The sequence below is a fragment of the Bufo bufo genome, chromosome 5 (genome assembly GCF_905171765.1).
Source record: "Bufo bufo chromosome 5, aBufBuf1.1, whole genome shotgun sequence".
Classification (NCBI taxonomy): Eukaryota; Metazoa; Chordata; class Amphibia; order Anura; family Bufonidae; genus Bufo; species Bufo bufo.
Window position 1 is genome coordinate 27,269,629 of NC_053393.1, and position 23,903 is coordinate 27,293,531.

A 23,903-nucleotide genomic window follows, 5' to 3' on the forward strand; every position below is an offset into this window, starting at 1 on the left:
CATAATCCTTAACTCTTTCCATGCCACTGTGAAGGGCCTGACCTTTCCTAAATTACACAAAAAAATGTAAAAAAATAAGCCAAAAGCTGGATTAAAAAAGATAAATACTTTAGGGGGTCAACTTAGAAAAGTCACTTTGAAGGTGGTTCTAATGTTTTGGTGCTCTACAACCAGCAATAGAAAAATAGCCCACCAAAAACCAAAATACGATTTAGTCCTTTGAAGCCAGGCAAATAGATAAACTACACAAATAGCATCCATTTTCATAGGACAAACATATGGTAATGGTTTCAGAAATGTTTGTTCTTGAAATATTTTGCAACAGTTATCAATTCTTTTTTAAAAAAAAGGAAAAATATTCTTATTTTTTCCTTAAAGGGGTTTTCCAAAATTTTAATACTGATGACCTATCCTCTGGATAGGTCATCCATATCTGATCGGTGGGGAACTGACACCCGGTACCCCCGCCGATCAGCTGTTTGAGAAGGCACTGGAGCTCCTGTGATTGCCGTGGCCTTCTCACAACTTTTCCTAGACCAGTGACGACACGTTCATCGGTCACGTTGCCTAGGAGCAGCTCAGCCCCATTAAAGTGAATGAGGCTGAGCTCTATACCAAGCATGGCCACTATAAAATGTACTGCGTTGTGCTTGGTGAGCTGTGAGAGGACAATGATGCTCACCGGAGCGCCAGTGCCTTCTCTAACAGCTGAACAGAGAGGATCCCGGGTGTCGGACCCCCACCGATCAGATACTGATGACCTAGCCAGAGGATAGGTAATGAGTATTAAAATCTTGGAAAACCCTATTAAATATATATATATTTTATTATTATATCTGTTATCTAATGGCACAAAAGAATGGTCTAAGGTGTCCCATGGAAAATAATATCAAGTCAATAAAGGTTGGCTCAGAAATTAATTAGTTATTTTCCTAAAGATTACAACTCATTCATGGAGACATAAGAGAGGATATGAGCCGGTATGTGAGCTCTGTACTTTTCGCAATGTGCCTATGTCTGTCTACTGTAATATTCATGCCCCAGTCAGCTCGTTACAATATTTAATAACTCTGTCAATCCTGTTTCTTATAATTTCCTTGTATTTTGGTTTCAGGGCATCACTGGCAAAGACGGAAAAGACGGGAAGCCGGGGGCACCTGGGGAGGCAGTATGTCATTCTTATTATTAAGTAACGTGGCAGTGGCAAGCATATTAACAAGCACTTGGGCTGATTTATTGGACCAGTCAAAATGTCACCTTCTGCTTTGTCACCATTATGAGAATTGAGACACCTGGGAATTTCTAACCTCCTTTACTCTAGTAGAAGACAAATATTGAAAAATACAATGCATTTACTAAATCTAATATAAAATATAGGGCATCATGTGGACCATACATTGCTGAAAATATGTGAACAAGTGACGGTTGTATAAATATACCTTTTAAAAAAGTCTAGTCTTCTAAGGTAGCTTTCTGCTAAATTTTTTAACCTGGCTGGATTACTGTACAGTGAACCACAAGAACATTAATGAGATGAGGCAGCAATGTTAGATCCTAAACCACTTATCCTGTTTGAGGAATTGTGGACAGAGCGGTGAGCAGCTAGACATGTTCTTACCCTACTTGCCACAATGATGTTAAAAGGAGATTTTCCTCAAAGTAACATCAGAAAAAGTTAAAAGCTCACATATATCTAGACCCTCTAAATAATATTCTTTTACCACCATGCAAAACAATATAGTTACAATACTGCATCTTATGTAAGATCGTATAACTATTATAATACTGCCTGCTATGTACAAGAATACAACTACTATAATACTGCCTCCAATGTACAAGAATATAACTACTATAATACTGCTCCTATGTACAAGAATATAACTACTATAATACTGCCTCCTATGTACAGGAATATAACTACTATAATACTGCTCCTATGTACAAGAATATAACTACTATAATACTGCTCCTATGTACAAGAATATAACTACTATAATACTGCTCCTATGTACAAGAATATGACTACTATAATACTGCCTCCTATGTACAAGAATATAAAGACTATAATACTGCTCCTATGTACAAGAATATAACTACTAGAATACTGCCACCTATGTACAAGAATATAACTACTAGAATACTGTTCCTATGTACTAGAATATAACTACTATAATACTGCCTCCTTTGTACAAGAATATAACTACTATAATACTGCCTCCTATGTACAAAAATATAACTACTATAATAATGCTCCTATGTACAAGAATATAACTACTATAATACTGCCTCCTATGTACAAGAATATAACTACTATAATACTGCCTCCTATGTACAAGAATATAACTACTATAATACTGCTCCTATGTACAAGAATATAACTACTATACTACTGCCTCCTATGTACAAGAATATAACTACTATAATACTGCTCCTATGTACAAGAATATAACTACTATAATACTGCCTCCTATGTACAAGAATATAACTACTATAATACTGCCTCCTATGTACAGGAATATAACTACTATAATACTGCTCCTATGTACAAGAATATAACTACTATAATACTGCCTCCTATGTACAAGAATATAACTACTATAATACTGCTCCTATGTACAAGAATATAACTACTATAATACTGCTCCTATGTACAGTAGGTGTTTGTGAGATTGTGCTTTTAGCACGACAGCGTCGCGCTGATACTCGGCAACATGGTGCCGAGATCTCGCACTCACTGGAATAGTGACAGCACATCCCAGCAAGCGCGTCATAGAAGCGACGGGAGATCCGACTTGGATTCCCGCCAATTCTACACGTGTGCGGCGTTTGTTATGAATCCTGAGGGGGAAGTCCCCGCCGGATTTTAAATAAAAATCCGGCCTGGGTCCCCCCCTCAGGAGCATACCGGGCCCTTAGGTCTGTTATGGGTTGTAAGGAGAGCCCCCCCTACGCCGAAAAAAACGGCGTAGGGGTCCCCCTACAATCCATACCAGACCCGTATCCAAAGCACGCTACCCGGCCAGCCAGGAAGGGAGCGGGGACGAGCGAGCCCCCCCCCCCCCCTCCTGAGCCGTACCAGGCTGCATGCCCTCAACATGGGGGGGTTGGGTGCTCTGGGGCAGGGGGCGCACTGCGGCCCCCCCACCTCAGAGCACCCTGTCCCCATGTTGATGAGGACAGGGCCCCTTCCCGACAACCCTGGCCGTTGGTTGTCGGGGTATGCGGGCGGGAGGCTTATCGGAATCTGGGAGCCCCCTTTAATAAGGGGGCCCCCAGATACCGGCCCCCCACCCTAAGTGAATGAGTATGGGGTACATCGTACCCCTACCCATTCACCTGCAAGAAAAGTGGTAAAAACACAAATAAACCACACAGTGTATTAAAATATTTTATTTTTCTGCTCCGGAGGCCGCCCCCTGTCTTCTTTATTAGCTCTTTTACCAGGGGGGGCTCTTCTTCTTCCGCTATCCCGACGGGTCTTCTCCGCTATCCGGGGGGTCTTCTCAACTCTCCGGGGTTCTCCTTCTGTCTTCTCCGCTATCCGGGGGGGTCTTCTCAACTCTCCGGGGTTCTCCTTCTGTCTTCTCCGCTATCCGGGGGGGTCTTCTCAACTCTCCGGGGTTCTCCTTCTGTCTTCTCCTTCTGTCTTGTTGACTCGGCGCACCCCGGTTCTTCGTCTCGCGAGACTCGGCGCACCCCGGTTCTTCGTCTCGCGAGACGTCGAACCGGGGTGCGCCGAGTCAACAAGACAGAAGGAGAAGACAGAAGGAGAACCCCGGAGAGTTGAGAAGACCCCCCCGGATAGCGGAGAAGACAGAAGGAGAACCCCAGAGAGTTGAGAAGACCCCCCCGGATAGCGGAGAAGACAGAAGGAGAACCCCGGAGAGTTGAGAAGACCCCCCGGATAGCGGAGAAGACCCGTCGGGATAGCGGAAGAAGAAGAGCCCCCCCTGGTAAAAGAGCTAATAAAGAAGACAGGGGGCGGCCTCCAGAGCAGAAAAATAAAATATTTTAATACACTGTGTGGTTTATTTGTGTTTTTACCACTTTTCTTGCAGGTGAATGGGTAGGGGTACGATGTACCCCATACTCATTCACTTAGGGTGGGGGGCCGGTATCTGGGGGCCCCCTTATTAAAGGGGGCTCCCAGATTCCGATAAGCCTCCCGCCCGCATACCCTGACAACCAACGGCCAGGGTTGTCGGGAAGGGGCCCTGTCCTCATCAACATGGGGACAGGGTGCTCTGAGGTGGGGGGGCCGCAGTGCGCCCCCTGCCCCAGAGCACCCAACCCCCCCATGTTGAGGGCATGCAGCCTGGTACGGCCCAGGAGGGGGGGGGGGGCGCTCGCTCGTCCCCACTCCCTTCCTGGCTGGCCGGGTAGCGTGCTTTGGATACGGGTCTGGTATGGATTGTAGGGGGACCCCTACGCCGTTTTTTTCGGCGTAGGGGGGGCTCTCCTTACAACCCATAACAGACCTAAGGGCCCGGTATGCTCCTGAGGGGGGGACCCAGGCCGGATTTTTATTTAAAATCCGGCGGGGACTTCCCCCTCAGGATTCATAACAAACGCCGCACACGTGTAGAATTGGCGGGAATCCAAGTCGGATCTCCCGTCGCTTCTATGACGGCTCTGTCTCCATCGCGGCAAGCCAGCTCGGCGCTGGCTCCCGCGATGGGGCTCGTAGGTGCTCAATCTCGCCGAGAAAGAGAGCGAGATTGACACAAAATCGGGTTCACCTACTGTACAAGAATATAACTACTATAATATTGCTCCTATGTACAAGAATATAACTACTATAATACTGCTCCTATGTACAAGAATATAACTACTATAATACTGCCTCCTATGTACAAGAATATAACTACTATAATACTGCTCCTATGTACAAGAATATAACTACTATAATACTGCCTTCTATGTACAAGAATATAACTACTATAATACTGCCTCCTATGTACAAGAATATAACTACTATAATACTGCTCCTATGTACAAGAATATAACTACTATAATATTGCCTCCTATGTACAAAAATATAACTGCTATAATAATGCTCCTATGTACAAGAATATAACTACTATAATATTGCTCCTATGTACAAAAATATAACTGCTATAATAATGCTCCTATGTACAAGAATATAACTACTATAATACTGCTCCTATGTACAAGAATATAACTACTATAATACTGCTCCTATGTACAAGAATATAACTACTATAATACTGCCTCCTATGTACAAGAATATAACTACTATAATACTGCTCCTATGTACAAGAATATAACTACTATAATACTGCTCCTATGTACAAGAATATAACTACTATAATACTGCCTCCTATGTACAAGAATATAACTACTATAATACTGCTCCTATGTACAAGAATATAACTACTATAATACTGCTCCTATGTACAAGAATATAACTACTATAATACTGCTCCTATATACAAGAATATAACTACTATAATACTGTCTCCTATATACAAGAATGTAACTACTATAATACTGCCTCCTATGTACAAAAATATAACTACTATAAACTGCTCCTATGTACAAAAATATAACTATTATAATACTGCCTCCTATGAACAAGAATACCACTACTATAGTACTGCTCCTATGTACAAGTATTTAACTACTATAATACTGCCTACTATGAACAAGAATACTACTACTATAGTACTGCTCCTCTGGGCAAGAGTAATGGGTTGACTTTTGATGATTTTTGGAGTGTGTGGATCTGTCTGGTATTGTCTATTAAACCTTTTGAACTGTATAGTATGTGCATATACAATGATGCAATGACCGGCAGAATACCTACAGTCAGGTCCATAAATATTGGGACATCGACACAATGGTAACATTTTTGGCTCTATACACCACCACAATTGATTTGAAATTAAACAAACAAGATGTGCTTTAACTGCAGACTGTCAGCTTTAATTTGAGGGTATTTACATTCAAATCAGGTGAACGGTGCAGGAATTACAACAGTTTGCATATGTGCCTCCCACTTGTTAAGGGACCAAAAGTAATGGGACAATTGGCTTCTCAGCTGTTCCATCGCCAGGTGTGTGTTATTCCCTCATTATCCCAATTACAATGAGCAGATAAAAGGTCCAGAGTTCATTTCAAGTGTGCTATTTGCATTTGGAATCTGTTGCTGTCAACTCTCAAGATGAGATCCAAAGAGCTGTCACTATCAGTGAAGCAAGCCATCATTAGGCTGAAAAAACAAAACAAACCTATCAGAGAGATAGCAAAAACATTAGGCGTGGCCAAAACAACTGTTTGGAACATTCTTAAAAAGAAGGAACGCACCGGTGAGCTCAGCAACACCAAAAGACCCGGAAGACCACGGAAAACAACTGTGGTGGATGACCGAAGAATTCTTTCCCTGGTGAAGAAAACACCCTTCACAACAGTTGGCCAGATCAAGAACACTCTGCAGGAGGTAAGTGCATGTGTGTCAAAGTCAACAATCAAGAGAAGACTTCACCAGAGTGAATACAGAGGGTTCACCACAAGATGTAAACCATTGGTGAGCCTCAAAAACAGGAAGGCCAGATTAGAATTTGCCAAACAACTAAAAAAGCCTTCACAGTTCTGGAACAACATCCTATGGACAGATGAGACCAAGATCAACTTGTACCAGAGTGATGGGAAGAGAAGAGTATGGAGAAGGAAAGGAACTGCTCATGATCCTAAGCATACCACCTCATCAGTGAAGCATGGTGGTGGTAGTGTCATGGCGTGGGCATGTATGGCTGCCAATGGAACTGCTTCTCTTGTATTTATTGATGATGTGACTGCTGACAAAAGCAGCAGGATGAATTCTGAAGTGTTTCGGGCAATATTATCTGTTCATATTCAGCCAAATACTTCGGAACTCATTGGACGGCGCTTCACAGTGCAAAGCATACTGCAAAAGCAACCAAATAGTTTTTTTAAGGGAAAGAAGTGAAATGTTATGCAACGGCCAAGTCAATCACCGGACCTGAATTCGATTGAGCATGCATTTCACTTGCTGAAGACAAAACTGAAGGGAAAATGCCCCGAGAACAAGCAGGAACTGAAGACAGTTGCAGTAGAAGCCTGGCAGAGCATCACCAGGGATGAAACCAGCGTCTGGTGATGTCTATGCGTTCCAGATTTCAGGCTGTAATTGACTGCAAAGGATTTGCAACCAAGTATTAAAAAGTGAAAGTTTGATTTATGATTATTATTCTGTCCCATTACTTTTGGTCCCTTAAACAGTGGGAGGCACATATGCAAACTGTTGTAATTCCTGCACCGTTCACCTGATTTGGATGTAAATACCCTCAAATTAAAGCTGACAGTCTGCAGGTAAAGCACATCTTGTTCGTTTCATTTCAAATCTATTGTGGTGGTGTATAGAGCCAAAAATGTTAGAATTGTGTTGATGTCCCAATATTTATGGACCTGGCTGTATGTTATTATATCCATATGTTTAGTTGTATGTGCTCGACTTGTTTGCTTCCTCCTGTTGTCTGATATATTAATGCAGGCAGCGCTGGGAGCTCATGCTGGGGTTATTTATCAGACAGTCAACAACACAAGCAGGGAGGAGAAACACAGCTCTGCGCTCATTGATCACAGGGTTCTCCCAGGTCTCATAGTTCTGCTATCGCTGATATTTCAGAGGTGATTCATTTGCCGGATATGGAAACCTTGATGAATAATTCTTACATTATTTATTTTAAATGAAGTGCTGTTCGAGGTTACTGCACATGAAGAAGCATAATCTTAGGATTGTTAAGCATATCTGGCCGTCTTACTGAGCTGGCAGCATTCCTTGTAGGGTGTACCTATCATTCTGGGGCATTTTTTAAAATAATCTGTCTCACCACAATATCACTAGTATCCAAAAGTACTCCTGCACTCAGAAGCACTGCACTCTCTGCCGCAGGCCACAGTTCTGTGTCTGCTTCTAACTAACTAGAAAAGTATGGGTGGACTAGGAACGTAATTTTTCCCTGGAAAGTGGGTAATTGGAGAATATAAGGATACAAAATAGAGGATTACGGTACAATTTAAAGCTCCTGGTCTTAAGGACGGACCAGGTGACAGGAAAAAAGTACCTAGAGCAGAGGCTTGCAGAGGCGCCAAGGGGTGGAGGTGGAGATTACTAAAAGAAGTGTAATGGAGATATACCCGTCCAAAGCTATGGATAGGGGGAGGCAGCAGAAGTGTTTCGGAGGGTCAAAGAACAACCTTGCCCACTTAGAAAAAAGAGGCGGTGCAGGAAAAAATGAGAAAGGGGAGGGAAGAACCCTTTGCATCCGTTGTAAAAAGAAACACGTGATAGGCGCCAAATCCCTTAGTCAATATTAGTGATGTAGATTATACTAAATTGTTTCTGACCCTCACATGGGTCTTTTTAAGGATGAAACTTAGTACAGAATAAACAAATACTCCAATGTTGGTGTTAGAGATGGAGGAAGTAAAATCAAGTACACTCACTTCACAGGGGGGTAGTCACCAGGATAAGCTCAAGACACCTGGGACTATTAACCACCCCGGCCAGGATCGCATGTAGGAATCTTAGTGACTGAACGTAGCCTACGCAGAATGGCTTCTGGTCAATCGCTTTATTAATACGTGGCTCAACGCGTTTCGAGGGTCTGAGGCCCTCTTCTTCAGGAGAAATAAAGGAGCTCAATTACAACATGTAACAGAAAAAACAAAAAGGCACAGGAGAAGATTGAAATGAAAATATATATATATATATATATATATATATGTGTGTAGGTCCCATATGTCCTTCTAAAAAATAGCGGTAAAAAGTGGGTAATTGCCCAGGGCCCCCATTGACTAAGAGGGCCCCCAAGAACTGGACCCACTGAAGCCACCTAAGAGTGGAACCTTTATTGCTCTTGAACACAAGGAGATTAACCTCTTCTCTAGCCTAGACCACCAAGGTCTATATCATTAACTTTTACACTATTTAGGTTTTGCATTGTGGTATTATTTAGGCACTGTTATGGCAGAATTATGTGAGTATTGTAAATAAGTATTATTTTGCACCTGATGGCAGTATTATGGAGTAACCATATGCCTCCTCACTGTTTTCACACAATGTAAGCAGTTTTTGCTTGCTGTTTGAGCTGGGAAAACTCCCAGTGCATGCGCCATACATATCCATTGGCCCCCAATCACCCTGACGGAGGCTCAAATAGTGACCCCCATTGGAATGGTATATTGTGTATGTTTTTGTTTTTCTGCCATATGGAATAGCACGGTCCAGTGCACTATGCCATACCTTATAGAAGCATCCTGTAAAATTATCAAGCATGGTTTAAGCCTAGGAGCTTATGGGTATCAAATGCTACTTCAAAATGCAGTATGAAAGCTCTGCCATTAACAGGAGAGGAGGAAGATGGAAGGGAGTAACTACACTGCCTGATCATAATACACACATTGTTTGCAGTCTGTATCCATGGTGACACATAGATCTGCATAGATGCTGTAGACACAAGTGTTAGGCTATTTTTGCAAAAGTATACACATCCTTCAATGTCTGTGATTAACAGGTTTCAAAAAGTTTGAGTTACTTGCCAATAAACCTAAATCTTTTCAATCCTTCAGATGATGGGCACTAGTCCATAGAAAGGATACACTGCAGCTGGAAAAAGTACAGAGGAGAGCGACTAAACTGATAAGGGGCATGGAGGGTCTTAGTTATGAAGAAAGATTAAAAGAATTGAATTTATTTAGTCTTGAGAAGAGAGGTCTAAGGGGGGGACATGATTAACCTATACAAATATATAAATGGGCCATACAAAAAATACGGTAAAAAACGGTTCCATGTAAAATGCGCTCAAAAGGCAAGGGGGCACTGCCTCCGACTAGAGAAGAAAAAGTTCAGTCTCCAGAAGAGTCAAAGCTTCTTTACTGTAAGAACTGTGAATCTGTGGAATAGACTTCCTCAGGATGTGGCCACAGCAGGAACAGTTTTAAAAAGGGTTTAGATTAATTCTTAAAAGTATACAACATTAATGCTTATGAAAACGTGTAGAAATCTGAGTCTCATTTCCTTCTGTGATTCGCGTCCCCACCTATCCCTTGGTTGAACTTGATAGAATTATGTCTTTTTTCAACCGTATTAACTATGTAATTTGATATGTAACTATGTATAATTATGTTCTTTTTTACATAGGGGAAACCAGGAGAGATGGGACCTCCAGGTCGGGAGGGGGCTCGAGGACTGCCCGTGAGTATTTGATGAAGTAATAACCACTGATCACAGGGGTCAAAGGAATCCATGTGAAACGTATGTGGAAAGTTCACATTAGTATGTTCTGATCATTATCTGTTGTCACCGCTGCCTGTTTTAAAGAAGAAAATGTGAACAGGTGACAACACATGGAGGAAGATCAAAAAAATTAAGCTGGCGAGGTCCATATCAAAAAGTTTTCATTCTGGATAAACAGTGTTGATAGTTTTGACTTGTAGACCTCAAATTCCAGACTGTTTGGACGGTCCCAGGTTAAAATTTTGTGTTTCATATTTTAGAGTGGATCGTGCACCATTATGAACTGATTTCAAGGAGTTCTTCAGGGAAACTTTATTAGGGATATTATTGACCTGAAGAATATCTCGTCCTTAAAGGTTTTTTTTTTTCTGAAAAAAAAAAGAGCCAAATCGACATTATATATAACAAGAAAATGGTTACTCACCTAATGTGGTGTCCAGCACTGCAGTTCCAGTGCTCCCCGCTGCAGCAATGACATGTCCATCAATCTCCATGACCATCACAGTCAATATCTAACGATGTGTAGTTCCAATGCTGAGGGCAGTGATTGGCTGCAGCAGTCATGTGGGTAGATGGACAGTAGGTGGGGCTTGGCTCCTATTGTCATTGGAGAAAGGGAGTGATGGGACGGTCTCTGTACAGTGTGATGAAATATGTCGGTGCCATATAAGCCACAGAAAACAATTCTCATTTGTCAACATCATAAAGGCAACCTCGATATCCAAGAATTATATGAGCAACCACTGATTATTAGGGAAGGAGCTCCTTAATGAGGAGAAAACCCTCCCTGACCTCCACTGTACATGTATGGTGGTTAGTTCCCACACACTGCCATACATGTACAACCCAGTCATCGTGCGGGCTCAGGACATAAGCCTGCACCATCATCATCAGAGGGTATCAGCTGACACTCTGCTTTAACAGCAGGGATCAGAGATAACTTCGATCCCCTCCATTTAACCCCTGAGATGCTGCAGCCAACAGTGACCTCCACATTTAAGTTTTTTTTAAAGAGATGGGGGCTCCTTTGTACCTCATTGCATTCACCCGGTACCAATAATTGCTATGGCAGCCCCACAGTCCGCCATCTTAATACACTTATTAGGACTGCAGTGTATACAGAGTTTAATAATAGTTTATTAATAACTAGACATTAAGCCCGTTACAATAATGGGAACTAGAACAGTAGTGCATAAACATTAGTAGAAACATATCTATATTGAATGGCAAGGGAACTTGACCACACTGACTGCTGGCTGTGACTGGTGACTTTGGGTGGTGGCCGAGACTGGCGGCTGTGGCTGAGATTGCAGACTGCAGCTAGTGGCTAAGACTGCTGGCACTGACTGGTGACTGTGGCTGAGACTGTGGGGTATCTGCAGTGGATCTCGGACCCATTCACTTAAATGGGGTCCGCGATCCGCATCCGAGGGTCCGCGGATGCTCGGCCAGAAACACCACGGAAGCACCGTAGTGCTTCCGTCAGATTCCGATCCATGCTTCCGCACCGCATCTCCCGGATTGCGGACCCTTCGAAGTGAATGGGTCTGTGATGCGCCTGATCAGGCTTAGATATACCAAGGCAAGCTGGATGCCTGTGAAGGTGTCTGGTTGTCATGGTAACCATCGGGACGCTGCCACAGCTCAGCAGCCCGATGGTGGAGGGAGTTCCCTCCCTCAGTTTAGCCTTCAAGCATCGGCCACTGTCACAGCAGAGCAGTGGCCCGATGGTTTAGCCCCTCCATACAGCGGTCCCTAAGGACCACGGCATGGAAGGGGTTAAATGTCCGACATCGGTGCCAGCACCAATGTCGGCCGTTTCAAGTAGAGTGCTAGCTGCCGCTCTGCCATCCTGAAAGGGGGGATGGGGTGGGGGGTGCTGCGCACTCTGCATCTCCTTCACGGCGGCGGTGGAACTGTGGCAGGAGCGGATGGCAGCAGTGGAACTGTGGCAGGAGCGGACGGCGGCGGGGGAACTGTGGCAGGAGCGGACGGCGGCAGGGGAGCTGTGGCCTGCCTATAGGGTCTCAGAGTTATCTATGTGCTGTCAGGCTGATTACACTCTGCAAGGGAACTTGTGTGGTGCACTGTGTCCGTGTGCAGTGCTGTGTCCTGATTGGACGCCCTGCCGCGCATGCCCGTTGCAAAACTGGTGACACACACCGGACACAGTGCACTCACTCAGGGAATTTATTATGTAGGATCATAATAATAATAGTTTAATAATATTTTTTAAATGTTAATAAGGCTAAAAATAAAAAGACATTTCCTCCTTTTTATGTAAAAAAAAAAAAAAAACTCACAATCCTACATAATTGGCATTGCTGCATCCCTAGCGACCAGAACTATAAGGTTAGGATTTAAATTAACCCATCTGGAAAGAAAAATAGAAAAAAGAGCAATTAAAATAGTACGAGTGAAAACTACCACTCAATTCCCACACACCGCTGCATTGATGGAAATATAAAAAAAGTTCTGATGATGGCTCAAAGTGAACGCAGTAAAATAAAAATCTGAATTGCTTTTTCCCCCATTCCACACATGAAAGAGTTAATAAAAGTGAACCAGTAATGTACACCAAAATAGTGACTTTGAAAAATACAACTCATCACACTTAAAAATAAGTCCTTGTAGGGTTATGTCGATAGAAAAAGAAGATGAGGATGAAAAATTGGATTACATCCTCTCAATTCACTGTTCAGATCCATATTCACTGAAGATGGGCTGCCTGCTCACTGAAGGATCAGATTTCATAGAAGTTTATGAAGAAGGGAGCGGATAGGACGAGGGAGGGGCTGCAAGACTGCTGCTGACTTATAAGTGGTTTCCTGTCTCACTTCACTGCTGGATTTACATCTAAACTCCCTATTTCTGCTGTATAATGTCTTTAAGGGTATGCAACAGATATTAAGGGAGCAGAATCCTCTGTCCATCCATGTCCTGTGTATGGACAGACATGATTCCGGCTAGTCTCCCCCCACTAGCTCCGAAAAAAATAGAATTGCAGACAGACTGCAGAAGGAAAAATGCTGAAAACTGCCAGATACAAGTTATATAATGGACAGAAATACTGTGATATCTCATGTACACCCACATGGCAGCATCTTCTGAAAACTTACCTGAAATAACAGCTAGACTTTAACCCATTAAAGAACTTAAATACGCCATTTTTACGGTAGCCTAGTCTAAACACTGCATGGAAGACAGTGATGCCTGCAGTGCTGGGCTCCTGCTCTAACAGCCGGGATCAGCAGAACCACCAATATGGGCTTTTTAACCCCTTAGATGGACATGACAACAACGTGGTTTAGAGGGAGGAGGCTCCTTATGTCTTCCATCTATTATACTGTCAGTGCACTGGCAGTATAATACACTGTACTGCATAAGCAGTACAGTGTATTATAGACGCTATCAAATGACCAGTGTGGGACTAGTAAATGGTTAAAAAAAAACTTCAAGTTTTATTAAATAAAAAAATTAGAAATCTCCAAGTGAAAAAACTTTTTTCCATTGGAGGAAAAATAAGATCCCCACCTCATATTTGGTATGGGCACAGCTGTAACAACCAACACTACACTATCGTGCAATTTATCTCGTACGGTGGACGTAGTAAAAAAAAAAATTATAAATAAAATAATGCCAGAGTTGTAGTTTTTTTATTTGCCACAAAAATAAACAATATAGAAACTATCAAACAGTGTTATACTCCAGAATTATACCAATGAGAAATACAAGTCATCCAATAAAAATCATAGCTCTGTAGAAGAAAAAATAAAAAAAAGTTATGGGTCTTGGGAGGCGGCGTTGTAAAAACATTTGCTTTTCTTTTTTTTTATAAAGGATTTTATTTTGCAAAACTATATTTATTTGGTATCGCTGTAATCGTACTGACCCAGATAATAAAATGACACCGGCTGACCTGTTACATGTGCGCTCGGCAGCTGAAGGCGTCTGTGTTGGTCCCATGTTCCTATGTGCCCGCATTGCTGAGAAAAGGTGCAACGGAGGCGTTACCATTACACCGAGACGGCTCCGCCCTCTCTGCAACTTCTGCACTCTCTACACTTTGATTGAGAGTGTCAGGTGTGATGACGCTTTCACTGCCCGGCAGGGTGCAGAGGGTGTGTCATTTGCAGAGAAATCTGAGCCTCTCGGTGTAATGGTAACGCCCCCGTTGCTCCTAGAGGCTCATTTGCATATATGAAAGCATCATTTTTTTTCAGCAATGAGGGCACATAGGAACATGGGACCAACACAGACGCCTTCAGCTGCCGAGCGCACATGTAACAGGTCAGCCGGTGTCATAGGGACAGAACTGCTGACAGATGCCCTTTAAGCAGAGCTCCAGACTCTGCACCGGATGCATAATATTGGGAAAATACATTTGCTGTCGTCTCGCAACGCTGAAACATACGAGGAAACCTGATATAATGATGGAGGTCGCCCCGTGAAGCTCAACAGCCTCCGCAGCAAAGAGGAAAATTACTTCTGAATGAATATTGGAAATCAATATTTTTTACTGAGCCCACGGCGGGATCCGCGACTGCCTGCTGGACGCGAGTGCGGTCACGGAGATGAGCGAGGCAGGGACTGGATGTGCTGCATGGACTAAATGTCTCTCACTTGAGGCCTGGTAATTTATTATGACCTTTCCTGGACATGAAAGACCATCTTAATTAGGACGATCGGAAAAGACGCCTAAAGGGATACTTTTTCTACCTTACTCTTAAACAGGAGCGGTCGCCTCTACTGACGAGTGTGTTTTAGTAACTAATTGCATTCCCCATGTAACAACATTTCTGGAGCATATAAAATTTTGAATCTATAATGTGACGTCCCTCTATTATTCCTGCTAGAAGAATGAATGATGAATGAATGAATTGCTGGTAATTTGCAATAAAGGTCCATATGGGTGTTACCAGTTGGGGGTTGTCCTTGCACAGTCTGACACTGGCAGCACTGATTGGATAGTGTCAGACTGTGCAGGGACATGCCCCCAACTGGTAACACCCAGATGCACCTTTACTGCAAACTGCTGGTAATTCATTTATAACTTTTAGTAGGGAAAATAAAGGAATGGCACATCAGAGAATGATAACAATAAATGCTCTAGAATTGTTACTACATGAGGAATGCAAGTAGTTACTAAAACAGAGATGTGAGGAGAGGGGACAGGAGGAAATATCTATTATTGTACTTTATATTCTACTTATATATGTACACAGTGACTCCACCAGCAGAATAGTGAGTGCAGATCTGGAGTATAATACAGGATGTATCTCGGATCAGTACAGGATAAGTAATGTAATGTATGTACATAGTGACTCCACCAGCAGAATAGTGAGTGCAGCTCTGGAGTATAATACAGGATGTATCTCGGATCAGTACAGGATAAGTAATGTAATGTATGTACATAGTGACTCCACCAGCAGAATAGTGAGTGCAGCTCTGGAGTATAATACAGGATGTAACTCAGGATCAGTACAGGATAAGTAATGTAATGTATGTACACAGTGACTCCACCAGCAGAATAGTGAGTGCAGCTCTGAAGTATAATACAGGATGTAACTCAGGATCAGTACAGGATAAGTAATGTATGTACACAGTGACTGCACCAGCAGAATATTGAGTGTAGCTCTGGAGTATAATACAGGACGTAACTCAGGATCAGTATAGGATAAGTAATGTATGTACACAGTGACTCCACCAGCAGAATAGTGAGTGCAGCTCTGGAGTATAATACAGGATGTAACTCAGGATCAGTACAGGATAAGTAATGTAATGTATGTACACAGTGACTGCACCAGCAGAATAGTGAGTGCAGCTCTGGAGTATAATACAGGATGTAACTAAGGATCAGTACAGGATAAGTAATGTATGTACACAGTGACTGCACCAGCAGAATAGTGAGTGCAGCTCTGGAGTATAATACAGGACGTAACTCAGGATCAGTACAGGATAAGTAATTTAATGTATGTACACAGTGACTGCACCAACAGAATAGTGAGTGCAGCTCTGGAGTATAATACAGGATGTAACTCAGGATCAGTATAGGAGAAGTAATGTATGTACACAGTGACTCCACCAGCAGAATAGTGAGTGCAGCTCTGGAGTATAATACAGGACGTAACTCAGGATCAGTACAGGATAAGTAATGTAATGTACTGTATGTACACAGTGACTCCACCAGCAGAATAGTGAGTGCAGCTCTGGAGTATAATACAGGATGTAACTCAGGATCAGTACAGGATAAGTAATGTATGTACACAGTGACTGCACCAGCAGAATAGTGAGTGTAGCTCTGGAGTATAATACAGGACGTAACTCAGGATCAGTATAGGATAAGTAATGTATGTACACAGTGACTCCACCAGCAGAATAGTGAGTGCAGCTCTGGAGTATAATACAGGACGTAACTCAGGATCAGTACAGGATAAGTAATGTAATGTATGTACACAGTGACTGCACCAACAGAATAGTGAGTGCAGCTCTGGAGTATAATACAGGATGTAACTCAGGATCAGTATAGGAGAAGTAATGTATGTACACAGTGACTCCACCAGCAGAATAGTGAGTGCAGCTCTGGAGTATAATACAGGACGTAACTCAGGATCAGTACAGGATAAGTAATGTAATGTACTGTATGTACACAGTGACTCCACCAGCAGAATAGTGAGTGCAGCTCTGGAGTATAATACAGGATGTAACCCAGGATCAGTACAGGATAAGTAATGTATGTACACTGTGACTGCACCAGCAGAATAGTGAGTGCAGCTCTGAAGTATAATGCAGGATATAACCCAGGATCAGTACAGGATAAGTAATGTAATGTATGTACACAGTGACTGCACAAGCAGAATAGTGAGTGCAGCTCTGGAGTATAATACAGTATGTAACTCAGGATCAGTACAGGATAAGTAATGTATGTACACAGTGACTGCACCAGCAGAATAGTGAGTGCAGCTCTGGAGTATAATACAGGATGTAACTCAGGATCAGGACAGCATAAGTAATGTAATGTATGTACACAGTGACTCCACCAGCAGAATAGTGAGTGCAGCTCTGGAGTATAATACAGGATGTAACCCAGGATCAGTACAGGATAAGTAATGTAATGTATGTACACAGTGACTGCACAAGCAGAATAGTGAGTGCAGCTCTGGAGTATAATACAGTATGTAACTCGGGATCAGTACAGGATAAGTAATGTATGTACACAGTGACTGCACCAGCAGAATAGTGAGTGCAGCTCTGGAGTATCATACAGGATGTAACTCAGGATCAGGACAGCATAAGTAATGTAATGTATGTACACAGTGACTGCACCAGCAGAATAGTGAGTGCAGCTCTGGAGTGTAACAAAGGACATTACTCAGGATCAGTACAGGATAAGTAATGTAATGTATGTACACAGTGACTCCACCAGCAGAATAATGAGTGCAGCTCTGGAGTATAATACAGGATGTAACTCAGGATCAGTACAGGATAAGTAATGTAATGTATGTACACAGTAATTGCACCAGCAGAATAGTGAGTGCAGCTCTGGAGTATAATACAAGATGTAACCCAGGATCAGTACAGGATAAGTAATGTATGTAGACAGTGACTGCACCAGCAGAATAGTGTGTGCAGCTCTGGAGTATAATACAGGATGTAACCCAGGATCAGTACAGGATAAGTAATGTAATGTATGTACACAGTGACTGCACCAGCAGAATAGTGAGTGCAGCTCTGGAGTATAATACAGGATGTAACTCAGGATCAGTACAGGATAAGTATTGTAATGTATGTACACAGTGATTGCACCAGCAGAATAGTGAGTGCAGCTCTGGAGTATAATACAAGATGTAACTCAGGATCAGTACAGGATAAGTAATGTAATATATATACACAGTGACTGCACCAGCAGAATAGCGAGTGCAGCTCTGCAGTATAATACAGGATGTAACTGACTATCAGCACAGGATAAGTAATGTAATGTATGTACACAGTGACTGCACCAGCAGAATAGTGAGTGCAGCTCTAGAGTATAATACAGGATGTTACTCAGGATCAGTACAGGATAAGTAATGTAATGTATGTACACAGTGACTGCACCAGCAGAATAGTGAGTGCAGCTCTGGAGTATAATACAGGATGTAACTCAGGATCAGTACAGGATAAGTAATGTAATGTATGTACACAGTGACTGCACTAGCAGAATAGTGAGTGCAGCTCTGGAGTATAATACTAGATGCAATGCAGGGTTATTCCTGGAAACCCCTTACACTTTTTTAATTTAACCCATCATGTGAAAAGATCAAAGCTGATCATGGTATGCAATGGGAAACGCTAGGAAAAGATCTCCCTTTAATGGATTTACATCCAGATGTTCCATGGATAGTCCACTGAGTGACCCGTGGGCCGTCTGTGTGTGGTGCTGGTTGTTAGGACATACTGTGCTTACGTTCTCTAGGGAGCCGATGTACTTATTTTATAGTGTGAACAGTTAGCTTCCTGGAGTCTGCAGGTGACACATCCATCTCTGCAAAATCTGCATTTATAAGACTTCACGTTGTAAAGAAAGGCACAGGGAGGTTTGTCAGCAAAATAGGCTTAGAAAACTTCTGCACCCGGATAAATACTCTGTTACTCTGTTACCCCTTCCCTCCATTAGGGATCAGTGATGAATAGTTCTGTGCACAGCTAAAATAGAGCAGAAGGAGATGAAAAGCTCAGACTCATCGCTGCAGATGTCGTCCTCATTATAATGATTAACACTAATGAACGCTGCAAGGAAATGATCAATGAAGAAACCGATGAGAGTCACATCAATATGTTTATTAAATTGTGGTGAAAACTGCAACTTCACAAATAGATTTAATTATAAATATCTAACAGTGTCCAGCTCCTGTACAGACTTATCGGTCTCCACGGATACAGACTACAAACAAACCCTGTGTAGTCTGATCCCGAAGCCATGTGTTACTCCCACCCAGCTTCTTGCCATCATGCAACGGATCTGACTGCACAGGGTTAATCGTGTAGTCTGTGACCGTGGAGACACTTACAGTGGGATGCGAAAGTTTGGGCAACCTTGTCAATCGTTATGATTTTCCTGTATAAATCGTTGGTTGTTACGATAAAAAATGTCAGTTAAATGTATCATGTAGGAGACACACACAGTGATATTTGAGAAGTGAAATGAAGTTTATTGGATTTACAGAAAGTGTGCTATAATTGTTTAAACAAAATTAGGCAGGTGCATAAATTTGGGCACCACAAAAAAGAAATGAAATCAATATTTAGTAGATCCTCCTTTTGCAGAAATTACAGCCTCTAAACGCCTCCTGTAGGTTCCAATGAGAGTCTGGATTCTGGTTGAAGGTATTTTGGACCTTTCCTCTTTACAAAACATCTTTAGTTCATTCCGGTTTGATGGCTTCCGAGCATGGACAGCTCTCTGTAAGTCACACCACAGATTTTCTATTATCTTCAGGTCTGGGGACTGAGATGCCCATTCCAGAACGTTGGACTTGTTCCTCTGCATAAATGCCTTAGTGGATTTTGAGCAGTGTTTAGGGTCGTTGTCTTGTTGAAAGATCCAGCCCCGGCGCAGCGTCAGCTTTGTCACTGATTCCTGGACATTGGTCTCCAGAATCTGCTGATACTGAGTCAAATCCATGCGTCCCTCAACTTTGACAAGATTCCCAGTCCCTGCACTGGCCACCCAGCCCCACAGCATAATGGAACCACCACCATATTGTACTGTAGGGAGCAGTCGTTTTTCTTGGAATGCTGTGTTCTTTTTCCTCCATGCATAACGCCCCTTGTTATGGCCAAATAACTCAATTTTAGTTTCATCAGTCCACAGCACCTTATTCCAAAATGAAGCTAGCTTGTCCAAATGTGCTTTAGCCCACCTCAAGGGCGGAGAAAAGGCTTCCTCTGCATCCCTCTCGCATACGGCATCTCCTTGTGTAAAGTGCTCCGAATGGTGGAACGATGCACTGTGACTCCATCCGCAGCAAGATGATGTTGTAGGTCTTCGGTGCTGGTCTGTGGGTTGACTCTGACTGTTCTCACCATTCGTCGCTTCTGTCTATCAGATATTTTTCTTGGTCTGCCACTTCGAGCCTTAACTTGAATTGAGCCTGTGGTCTTCCATTTCCTCAATATGAAATCTCTGAGACAGCTTTCTGTATCCTTCCCCTAAACCATGATGGTGAACAATCTTGGTCTTCAGGTCATTTGAGAGTTGTTTTGAGACCCCCATGTTGCTACTCTTCAGAGAAAATTAAAAGAGGAGGGAAACTTACAATTGCCCCCCTTAAATACTCTTTCTCATAGTTGGATTCACCTGTGTATGTAGGTCAGAGGTCACTGAGCTTACCAAGCCAATCTGAGTTCCAATAATTAGTTCTAAAGGTTTTGGAATCAATAAAAAGACAAAAGTGCCTAAATTTATGCACCTGCCTAATTCTGTTTAAACAATTATAGCACACTTTCTGTAAATCCAATAAACTTCATTTCACTTCTCAGATATCACTGTGTGTGTCTCCTATATGATATATTTATCTGACATTTTTTATCGTAACAACCAACGATTTATACAGGAAAATCATGACAATTAACAAGGTTGCCCAAACTTTCGCATCCCACTGTAGCTCTGCACAGGAGCTGCAAGCGCAGAACAATAGAATTTTTACAAAGTTTACAAAGTTGCTCCATTTTTTTTGGACGCAACTAGAAGTAGAATTGTTTGGATATATACTGTAGGTTCACGGTGGAAGATGCCAGGTATTTTTTGGAGTTTTTCTGGGACAAAAATATTGCTGACGCATCGTCAGGATAAATCATCGATATCTGATAAGTGGGGGACCGACTGCCGGCACTCCCACTGTGCTCCAGTGAGGGCCGCGGCTTCTTTCTGGGCCAGTGTCATCACCTTCATCGGTCACATGAACGGGCCTGGACTGCAATGCCTCTAAAGGCATTCCGTTATGCATCCCGTCATAGAATTGCGTTACGGTCCGTGGTAACGAAATCCATAACGCAATTCAGCTTTTACCAACAAACGAAGTGTGAACGAATTTCAAAATATGAAATTCGCTCATCTCTAATTGTCATTATCATTTGAACACGGTCACAATTTTGGTAATTTATAAATGCATATTTTTTTTAGGGTTTCAAGGGGCACAGAGGAGATGCAGGATTACCGGGCAGCAGAGTAAGTTCTGGAGTCTTATTATACTATGAAGTATGAATAAATTAATTAATTAAAGGTGAAAATCATGACCTAATGCTAGGAGATACCATCGCTTTCTGATCTGTGGGGGTTCAACTGCCAGTATCCTCACCGATCCTAGGAATGACATGAAGAACCATTGCTTCTAAGGCTACTTTCACACTTGCATTTGTAATTCAGGTATTGGGCAGAGGATCTCAATACCGCGATTAAACTGATCCGTTTTGATTTTGCACATCGGGATGCCTCCGTTCTGTTAGGATGCGGTTATGTGAAATCAAAACGGAAAAAAACAGATCCGCCACTACATACATTGAAAGTCAGTGGGTGACAGATCCTATTCTTTAGGCTCCTAAAAAAAACGGATCCGTCACCATTGACTTAGGCCTCATGCACACGACAGTGTTTTTTCACTGTCAGTGATTTGGGCTTCAGTGGTCCGTGTCCGATTTTGCTTCAGTTGTGTTTCCTTGTGTCTTCCTTTTTTTTTGTCTGACAATGAAAAAAAAAGGAAGGTTAATGAAAAGTGTAATTTTATTGCACCAAGGTCTTGTAGAAAAAAACGGACACGGATGACATACCAGTTGTGCATTTGTTTTGTTTTTTTGACGGACCCATTGACTTGAATGGGTCCGTCCTCCGTTTTCCGTTGACAAGAATAGGACAGGTTATATTTTTTTGACGGACTGGAATCACGGATCACGGACGCGGAGAAAAAACGGAGGACTATCAGTTTTTTTTCACAGCTCCATAGAAATGAATGGGACCTCCGCTAAACTGTGAAAAATGACGGAATGGATGCGGATGCACACAACGGTCGTGTGCAGGAGGCCTTACATTGTAATCAGGGCCGGATCTGTTTTTTACCCATTTTTATGTTCCGGTCACAAAACGCAGTGCTGCCAGAACGGAAGACATCCTGATGCATCCTGAACGGATCTCTGTCCATTCAGAATGCATGGAGACAAAACAGAACGGTTTCCGGTATTGAGATCCTCTGCCGCATCTCAATACCGGAAAACAACAACGCAAGTGAGACAGTAGACTAAAGCAGTAAAGCCCTTACATCAAGAGATACAGTGGATGTATTTGTCTATGTTGAAGGAGCTGTCACCCCTCCTGACAAGTCTGGTTTGGTAAATAATTGTATTCCATGTGAAATTACAATCCTGGAGCATTTATTCTCAGATTTTGTGCCATTCCTGTCTTACTCCTATTAGAAATGTATGAATGCATTGACAACTGGGTGTTACCAGTGGGGGGGGGGGGGGGGTCCCTGTACATTCTGACATTGACAGGCTGTGCAAATACACAACTCCTTTGGCAAAGTAAACAGTAAAGCCAAGTTGGCATTTCATTCATGAATTTAGGGATAATGGAAAGATGCCCCGGAATTGTTATTTCATGAGGAATTAATAAAGTTACCAAAACAGAAATGTCACGTGATGTGTCACCGGTCCTGGAATGTCTGCTTCAGTAAATACTTGTGTTCTTCAGAAAATTACAATTCTGCATAGTCCTTTCTTATAACTGCATTGTTCTGCTCCTCTATATAACTCTGCATTGTTCTGCTTCTCCATATAACTCTGCATTGTTCTGCTCCTCTATACAACTCTGCATTGCTCTTCTCATCTATATAACTCTGCATTGTTCTGCTCCTCCATATAACTCTGCATTGTTCTGCTCCTCCATATAACTCTGCATTGTTCTGCTCCTCCATATAACTCTGCATTGTTCTGCTCCTCCATATAACTCTGCATTGTTCTGCTCCTCTATATAACTCTGCATTGCTCTGCTCCTCTATATAACTCTGCATTGCTCTGCTCCTCCATATAACTCTGCATTGTTCTGCTCCTCCATATAACTCTGCATTGTTCTGCTCCTCCATATAACTCTGCATTGCTCTGCTCCTCCATATAACTCTGCATTGTTCTGCTCCTCTATATAACTCTGCATTGTTCTGCTCCTCCATATAACTCTGCATTGCTCTGCTCCTCTATATAACTCTGCATTGTTCTGCTCCTCTATATAACTCTGCATTGTTCTGCTCCTCCATATAACTCTGCATTGTTCTGCTCCTCCATATAACTCTGCATTGTTCTGCTCCTCTATATAACTCTGCATTGTTCTGCTCCTCTATATAACTCTGCATTGTTCTGCTCCTCTATATAACTCTGCAGTGTTTTGCTCCTCTATATAACTCTGCATTGTTCTGCTCCTCTATATAACTCTGCATTGTTCTGCTCCTCCATATAACTCTGCATTGTTCTGCTCCTCTATATAACTCTGCATTGTTCTGCTCCTCTATATAGCTCTGCATTGTTCTGCTCCTCTATATAACTCTGCAGTGTTCTGCTCCTCTATATAACTCTGCATTGTTCTGCTCCTCTATAT

The 23,903-nt window shown here is 42.5% G+C and overlaps 1 protein-coding gene across 2 annotated transcripts in view; it reads left to right on the forward strand.

Moving 5' to 3' along the window:
- COL22A1 (collagen type XXII alpha 1 chain) overlaps positions 1-23,903 on the forward strand; it is a 316,179-nt gene that overhangs the window by 272,378 nt on the left and 19,898 nt on the right. For both annotated transcript variants that reach the window (XM_040433114.1, XM_040433115.1), the window contains exons 50-52: positions 1,115-1,168; positions 10,187-10,240; positions 21,447-21,491. In XM_040433114.1, coding sequence (XP_040289048.1) covers positions 1,115-1,168; positions 10,187-10,240; positions 21,447-21,491 — 153 coding nt within the window. The remainder of the gene's footprint in view (positions 1-1,114; positions 1,169-10,186; positions 10,241-21,446; positions 21,492-23,903) is intronic.